Source organism: Arachis duranensis, chromosome 5 (assembly GCF_000817695.3).
Source record: "Arachis duranensis cultivar V14167 chromosome 5, aradu.V14167.gnm2.J7QH, whole genome shotgun sequence".
NCBI classification, from domain to species: Eukaryota; Viridiplantae; Streptophyta; class Magnoliopsida; order Fabales; family Fabaceae; genus Arachis; species Arachis duranensis.
Window position 1 is genome coordinate 16,856,270 of NC_029776.3, and position 8,192 is coordinate 16,864,461.

At 34.6% G+C, this 8,192-nt stretch overlaps 2 protein-coding genes across 5 annotated transcripts; one reads left to right on the forward strand and one right to left on the reverse strand.

Annotated features, from left to right (window-relative positions):
* The first annotated feature begins 2,586 nt into the window (after positions 1-2,586).
* Positions 2,587-3,951, forward strand: LOC107488443 (aspartic proteinase CDR1-like). Its single transcript, XM_016109194.3, has one exon. It carries the CDS (start codon positions 2,603-2,605, stop codon positions 3,890-3,892), a length of 1,290 nt encoding a protein of 429 aa, XP_015964680.1. The 5' UTR covers positions 2,587-2,602; the 3' UTR covers positions 3,893-3,951.
* A 153-nt stretch (positions 3,952-4,104) lies between these two features.
* LOC107488442 (uncharacterized) lies at positions 4,105-7,741 on the reverse strand. 4 transcript variants are annotated; one of them, XM_021142329.2, is made up of 6 exons: positions 7,592-7,741; positions 6,699-6,743; positions 6,009-6,256; positions 5,170-5,908; positions 4,472-5,023; positions 4,105-4,378 (listed from the first exon to the last, which is right to left on the reverse strand). In XM_021142329.2, the coding sequence occupies exons 3-6, from the start codon at positions 6,026-6,028 to the stop codon at positions 4,292-4,294; spliced, it is 1,398 nt and encodes a 465-aa protein (XP_020997988.1). In that variant the 5' UTR covers positions 6,029-6,256; positions 6,699-6,743; positions 7,592-7,741; the 3' UTR covers positions 4,105-4,291. The 4 variants fall into 4 exon arrangements, with proteins under 4 accessions (XP_020997988.1, XP_015964675.1, XP_015964676.1 ...); XM_016109189.3 differs by having other exon boundaries at positions 5,170-6,256; XM_016109190.3 differs by lacking the exon at positions 7,592-7,741 and adding an exon at positions 6,989-7,066 and having other exon boundaries at positions 5,170-6,256.
* Positions 7,742-8,192: the final 451 nt, after the last annotated feature.

Below are 8,192 nucleotides of genomic sequence, written 5' to 3' on the forward strand. Positions count from 1 at the left end.
GATTACAGAAATACACCCAAAGGATTTATAGAAATACACCCAAAGAATTATAGAAATACACCCAAAGGATTACAAAAATACACCCAAAGAATTTAAGAAATACACCCAAAATTCGTTGAAGTACACCTTATGCATAATTCATAACTCTCTCTCTCTCTTTTTCCTCCTCATCTTCTGCTGCTGCTTCTTCTTCTTCAAAAACGATTTCAGAGCTTGATGTCAAAAAACAATGGAAACCGAGAATAACGAAGAAAGAAAACAAAGAGAAAAGCACATAAATGAAGAAGAAGAACAGGAAGAGGAAGAAGAACGTGTAGCAAGAAGAAGAAGAAGGAGAAAGAGAAGGCAAGAAATGTACCTTGAATAATGTTTTTTCGTTTTTTCTGGTGATTTTGATGAAGGAAAAAGAGAAAACAAAAAGAGGAGAAGAAATTTCAATAAAAAAAGAGGGAGGAAGAGAAGAAAAAGAGACACAGAGAAAGAAGAAGAAGAAGAAGAAGAAGAGGAAAAGGAAGATGAAGCATAGAGAAAGAAGAAGAAGAAAAAGAGGAAAAAAAATGTGAAACGGCGTGAATATAGCGCGTGTAAGTGACGTAGGAGTTGCAGCACGTTTTGGTGGATTAGGCGTTAATTAACTTGTAATAGTTACAAGCCCTAATCGCTTGTATACTGAGCTTTTCTCTAAAAGAAATTTGGAGAGTAATAACATCAATAAATTTGGATCATAGGTAATGTTCTAACTCATTATAATTACCATTGGTTATCATCCCAATTATGTTTTGATATTAAATGAAAATATTTGAATAAAACTTTATAGTGTATAGTTGATACCCAATATATAAGTTTTTTGCTACTAAATCACTCCTGGTGACTACTATCATCTCAGTTTGGTTTTATTATTAGTTGATGCAACTTCTTTATGAGTCTCGTTATATTTCTGTTTTAAAGAATATTAAACTTTTATTTGTGTTTTATTTTTATTTTTGGTTAGAAATTTGTCTTCATTTTTCTGGAGGCTTATGTAACTCTGGTTCTATTTTTCTTTGACCTGTTAGAACTTAGAACTTTTGTCTTTATACCTCAAGAAAGGCATCACTATTAAAATTGGAAAAATTTTATTTATTTCTTATTTATTATGAAATGTCTATAAGTTATTTTCATTTAAATATTTTTATTAAAAAATTATCTCAATAGACTTGTGTATACAAATAGTTAAATACATCGAGAACACATTTACATTTTATATATAAATGCTTTAATTTAAGAATCTCTTAAAAAAATTGGTCAACAAATTAAAGAAAGAAAACTTACATTTAACATATTTAGCTATATATCTGTTTTTGGTCTGCATGTTCCTTAGTTAAACCTCATGTTTCTATATATACCAATCCAAACTTTTCTAATCTTGACCTTTATTTTAAGTATTATTATTTTGTGTTACTTAGTAGTTAGCAGTCTGTATCACAAAACTTAGTTTATGCAACAATTATTTGGTGTTGGATGATCTCAATGATGTAGCTTCTGCAAGTTATTTATGCAACAATTATTTGGTGTTGGATGATCTCAATGATGTAGCTTCTGCAAGTTATCTTTGGTAGGTATAGGTAGTGTTGATTCTTCGTATTCCTTCGTCGTATATCTTCGAGTCATAAAAATTCAGTTACTATGTCATAAAAACATTTTTCTCATAAACTTAAATTGATAAAAAAAATGTAAGTGAATAATTATATTTCTAACAATTACCAGGAACTCTTGTGCAATTTTTACCCAACATTCTAGCTTCACTTGCTACTCATTCAAGTTACAAAAAACACGGTAAAAAAAAGAATTTTATGATTAATAGTCATAAAAGAATGAGAAGTTAGAAAACTAGTATGATGTGAAATTGAAGAATGTGATCTTTGTCCAATCCCTTCTCTTGGTTAAATAAAAAATACTTAAGATTTTTTTCCTTTAATTGTTGCATGACAAAATTATAAATCAGTTTTCATTTATTGCCCCTTTTAGTGAGATTTGGACAATTTATATCATAATACTTAAAATCTCGATTTAACTCTTAAAATCTTTTGATATTACAATTTTAAATGAATCAATCAATTTTATAAAATTTATATTAAATCTAACGATTTTACAATTTAAATTTTATTAAAATTTTACGTAGTTAATTTACTTTTTTTTCATGTAAAATTTTAATTTTCTCTACCTTGCTCCATATAATCATATATTGCTTTCCTTCTATAACGAAACGGTCAGACTCGTATAATGTTTGATTGTTTCCTTCTGTCATTGGTCTGTTAAATTATCTTATTGGATTCCTTTTGAACTGATTTTCATGCTTTACTCCAATAAATTGTGGGCTTAAGAAAAGGGATATTGATATATTATAGAATATTGAAATCAGATAACACAGGGTGGTTACTGATGTAATATTCAATGAATCAATTTTAACACAAGTCACTCACATGCTACTCTTGTTTACGCCTTGTGACTAATTTCTACAGTTATCTTACCTACACCCGCATTCACATGCACAGATCACTATATAAACTAAATAAATTCTTCTATTTTCAAAAGACTTTGTCCCTTGCTAAAGCTAAACTTCATGGCAAACATTCTCTGCTTCAATTTGTGTTTATTTGCTTTGTATATGCTCTTATATCTAACAACATTTGAAGCTTACAATCCTGGCTTTAGTGTTCAACTAATCCGCAAGAACTCATTTTATTCTCCCTTCTCTATATCAAATCATTTTCATAAACATAAACATAGACATCTGCCATTTTCCCGGGTTCCCAAGAAACCACTTGCCTCAGGTCCCTTCACCAGAGTCATATCCAACAATGGTGACTTCCTCATGAAGCTTTCATTGGGATCACCCCCGGTGGAGATATATGGTTTGATTGACACAGGCAGTGACCTTGTGTGGACACAATGTATACCCTGCAACAACTGTTATAAGCAGAAAAATCTGATGTTCGAGCCGCAACGGTCGGAAACATACAGTTCCATTCCATGTGACTCAGAGGAGTGTAATTTAGTCCCTGGTCAGACATGCTCTCCTCAGAAACTCTGTGGCTATAGCTATGGCTATGCAGATTCTTCAGTGACACAAGGGGTGCTTTCAAGGGAAACAACCACATTTAGTTCCACCAATGGAGATTCCACTGTTGTTGAAGGCATAGTATTTGGATGTGGACATAAGAACACTGGAACTTTCAATGAAAACGACATGGGAATAATTGGACTTGGAGGAGGGCCTCTATCACTTGTGTCACAAGTTGGTGCAAAATATGGGGGAAGAAGGTTCTCTCAGTGCTTGGTTCCTTTTCATACAGATCCTAACTCTTCAGGCACAATCAGTTTTGGTGAAGCCAGTGACGTTTCAGGTGAGGGAGTAGTCACAACTCCTTTGGTCTCTGCAGAAGGTCAAACCCTTTATTTGGTCACACTAAAAGGCATAAGTGTTGGAGACAAATTTGTGCCTTTTGATTGTTCAAATGAGGTTTCCAAGGGGAATATAATGATTGATTCAGGCACACCAGCAACATACCTACCACAAGAAGTTTATGACCAATTGGTAGAGGAATTGAAGATGCAGATTAACCTGAGACCTATTCTGGATGATCCAGACTTAGGGACACAACTCTGTTATAAAAGTGAGACAAATCTTGAAGGGCCAATTTTGACTGCTCATTTTGATGGGGCAGATGTGCAATTGATGCCCATACAAACCTTCATTTCACCAAAAGATGGGGTATTTTGCTTTGCAATGGCTGGTGCAAATGATGGAGAATATATATTTGGCAATTTTGCACAAGCAAATATTTTGATTGGATTTGATCTAGACAAAAGGACTGTCTCCTTTAAGCCAGCTGATTGCACCAAACAGTAGACTACTATAATGTAATTTCAAATGTTGATAGTGATAGTTATATCTAATAATTTATAATAAATGAGCCTGTGCTAATTTTAAAATTAAAAGTTAAAAAGAGAAAGTAGGATTTACCTAGATTGTAGTATCCCCGGTAAACTGTTTCCATTATTTTTAGACCTTTGATTGAGGACAAAATAAGAAGAAACGGAGGAAAATTGGACACTGCAGCATTTGGTGTTAGAAACCTTTTTTTTCTAGCATCTAGGTTCAAATGTCTACTAAGTTTAATAAACCTCAATTCAAGATTAAAAAAGATGCCGCATGGAATTAGCTCTTCACTCGAAATGCAAATCATGTACAAACTCTATATGAGGATAATTTAACATGCCATAATGTCCCAAAAACCCACCTAGAAAATCAAGCTCCCTTCCCACACTGCCCAACTGAGATTTGGAGAAGTTCTTTGCTTGATTTGGTTTGCCTGCAACAGAGTCGACGTGGAACCTACGACAGCCAAATGGTGGAGTTTAGGAATGTGCAGAAGGTTGGCAATTGCTAATACCATCATATGTAATGAGTAAGAACTTGAAAACATACCAGATGCCAATTCTTGCTCAAAGGATGCGCCACTACCTGGATCTCTTGCACATTGCGCAAAGGTGGGATGTGAGGAAAGCACAAAATTCTTCTTTTGAAATCGTCTTTATCTCCACTCCGAACATATGAGCCCAAAGTAGCATTACCTTCTTTTCTAGCATCTTTGAGAAAGAAGAGAACTGGTTTTCTACAAATGGATCTGGATGGGTCCCTAGCATCAAAGTCGAATTCATTCCTTTGACTAATGCCATTCCAAGCAGAGTAAGTTCGTTCCGAGCGCTCCAGCTCACGGGGAGATACAATGTTAGGAAGGACTTGAACCCCATAACCGAGTGAAACTGAGAACGTTAGATGCTGAGAATTGTCGTAACATATTGAACGCTGCAAGAAGCTTCTGGGATCTGCTCTCATGGCCTTTGTAAAAAGTTTCAGGCTATCCAAAGAGCTCAAGCCAGGGTAAAAGGGATTAACAGCTTCAACATGATGAATAGACACAAATGGTGCTATCGGGTGAGAGGAGAGCAGACCACGGGCATCACCTCTTATGTCCCACTGAAAGAAGAAAAATCAATCACAGTCAATCACCAATTCTGAGAGTTGAAATGGATTGATGAGAGCCATGTAATAATCTAACCAAGATATTATTCCCTAGACAATGGAAAAAGAAATAAATTATGATGATAATAGATCAAAAGTACCTGGTGAAAACCATGCTCCCATGTCAACGGAATTCCAAGCTCAGTAATGCAGGCGTGTAAGCGGTCATCACTACCATAGAGTTTGGGATACCTCTCTATGCATTCATCAAGAATCTCAGAAAGTGCCTTTGCAAGAGGATAACTTACTGCAATTCCGCCACCACCAAAGGCCATTGAGTGACTAAAATATGAATTTGCTGAATGGCTCTCCGAGGGGCTTCCTATATAGATCATTTCAGAGGAATCATACTTGCTGAGAACATCCACAAGGTTATCCACATTGAAGATGGTATCGTCATCACAGAGGACAAACCAGCGCACATTTGAGAGGCCAAGGTCAAAGCTCTCTTTGACAATGCGAGAAATCCGAAGACCAGAAGGATGACCAGTGGGATTAGTGTAGCGAAAGTGTGAGATGTCTTCAGAAATCATGGTTGGGGGCAATAAATCATCTCCATGTTGTTGAAGTACTTGTTCATCTAGCCAAACATGCCCACGCATGTCATTGGGACGCCACCATAGTCTGACATATTCTTTTCGTCGTTTCCAAAGTTGAGAAGATCCTGCTATGCCAAACACAATATGTTTAAGTGACAAGCCTTCCTGGTCATCAGTACTGCTACCATTGTGAAGACCTCCCTTGGTTCCATATTGTAGAGAAGGTGGAGATTTTCCTTTTGAATGGTGATGATGAAAGCAGTTATTCCAAGGGAAATAGCGGGGGCTACTTTCCAATCCCCTTAACCGATCAAAACAACAAGTAGTTGCATCAGAGAAGACAAGGGAAAGCCAAGCAGTGGTAGACATGAGAAGTGCTGCAATTGCAATAACCAAAGTACCAGTGCATCTTTGGCGCCATTGACAGCTTCCAGGTCTAACAGTGGGCAAGGTAGAGAGGCGCAAATTCTTGTCATGGTCATCATAGGATGACATTTTTGTTTTCAAAGTTTGAGTCATCATCACCATCACTCCTATGCGCATGCCTTTCTCCCACCACCAGGGGAGAGAAGGTAAAATATCCAAAGAATGAAACAATATAGAAGAGTTTCAGATGCAAAATTGAACCCCCAAGAAAGCTTTTCACACCCTACAAAATGCAAACATAAAAAGGAAACAGTTACAATTGTACATAGGAAAAACCTGCAAGTAGGGACCAAATTGTAAACTAGGATAAATGAAGATCAAGCACAGATTGTAAAAATTTTTTTTAGGTGCCAAGCTTGGAAAACTCAAACTTAACAAATGGAACTATTTCCATTAGAGTTCATTTCACCCAATTCATAAACAATGTCTGATAAATCTATTAAAACACATTTGGAAGGTCAGAGAGGCAGGTCATTCAAACAACTAGAGCACATCACAATCGAGTTCACAAGCGCACACAGAGACAGAGTTTCACACATCAAGATGAGGGAGTTTTGCAATTGGGCATTTCCTCAAACAGATAGTGAACAACCAAGCAATATTTAGAAATACAAAGGGATGCATCAAAGAACAGTCAAAACAAGTCCATCATTGAAAGAATTTACCTGAGGAAACAAAGCTGAATTGTGTTTGGGTGTGAGAAGTGAAAGCTGCAGCATCAGATAAGTGGTATTAGCTCAAAAATCAAAGAGATCGGTGGTGTTGGGAGTTAAAGAGAAGGAAAGAAAAAATTCCATTTGGTTCTCTGTTTCTTCTGCTACATTCAAGAGTGTAAACTTTAATGGTGGGTAGGTACACGCATCAGAATCCATTTGCATATCTCTGCATCTGAATCTGCACATGCATACCTATTCTATCTATCTATGCGTATCTCTAATTAGATTCGATTCACCACCTGATCAATGACATGCTTTTTTGGACCACCAAATCAATCATGACAACCAAAAGTTTTGAAATTTTCTTAATCCAACACATGGAAACGCCAGATATGTAATCATATAATCACCGATACCACCGTGTCCGTTTCTCTTTTTTTTTTTTCTTTTAAGAAAAAATACTTCATCATGAGTTAACTTTATTTTAAAAATAATAATAAAAAAACTCAATTTAATAAAAAAAAAACTCAATATTTTAAAAATTGAATATATTTTAAAAAATCCCTACAAACAACAATTCATCTTATTCTTCAAAAAGATTTAGGAGTTCAACACTAATAAATTTGCTATGTATTAAATTAAACAAAGAAAAAATAAACGTTGATTTTACTAATAAATAAACATATACAGTAGGATAGCATATAGTGCTACACAAACATGTATCTGTTTCTGTTACTTGGTTAAGTAGTTAGATAAGATGCAGCAGTAATAAGTAAGTACTTCAAGCACTTAATTAACTTGATGCATCTTCAGCTTAATAGCTTCTGAAACCATTTCAATATATGGTAATCACAGTACTAGAAACCTTAAAGAAAGAGATAGAGGAGGATAATTGTAATTACCTGAATTTAGGGTTTAGATGATGAAAGAATGAAGAGAGAAGAGGAAGGTGAATGAATGAATGAAGATGTGATGAAGTAGCCGTTGGGAAGTAGAAGAAGGGAGAGAAAGGTTCAAAAGGACAAGGATCTTTCAGTTTCGTAAAACGCTTAATAGAGGGGACACGTTTACAAACCAAAAATTATGCTTCTAACGAGGATTTTTATTTTCTTCTTATTTTTTATTAATTATTTTTAATGTACAACGTTAAAGATATGCGAAAAAAGAGTATACATGAAGTTATACATATCACATTTTATTACGAAGAGGACACTTACATATTCATATTCGTAGTTGGATCAACAAATACGGCAACTCATTACACCTATGGCCCCACCGATCCCATTCTTTGGTAACCAAGTTGAATTTATCAAGTGGTCACTATTCTGTTAAAATAAATATTAAAAGTTTGAATTTTATATTGTACATGATAGATTAATTTTTTATCTATTAAATTAAAAAATATTATAAAAAAATTATTTGAACAGTAATTTCTAATAATTTTTATTTTTATTTAATAAATATAAATATTAAATTATTTTTTATGAATAAATTTTATTAATT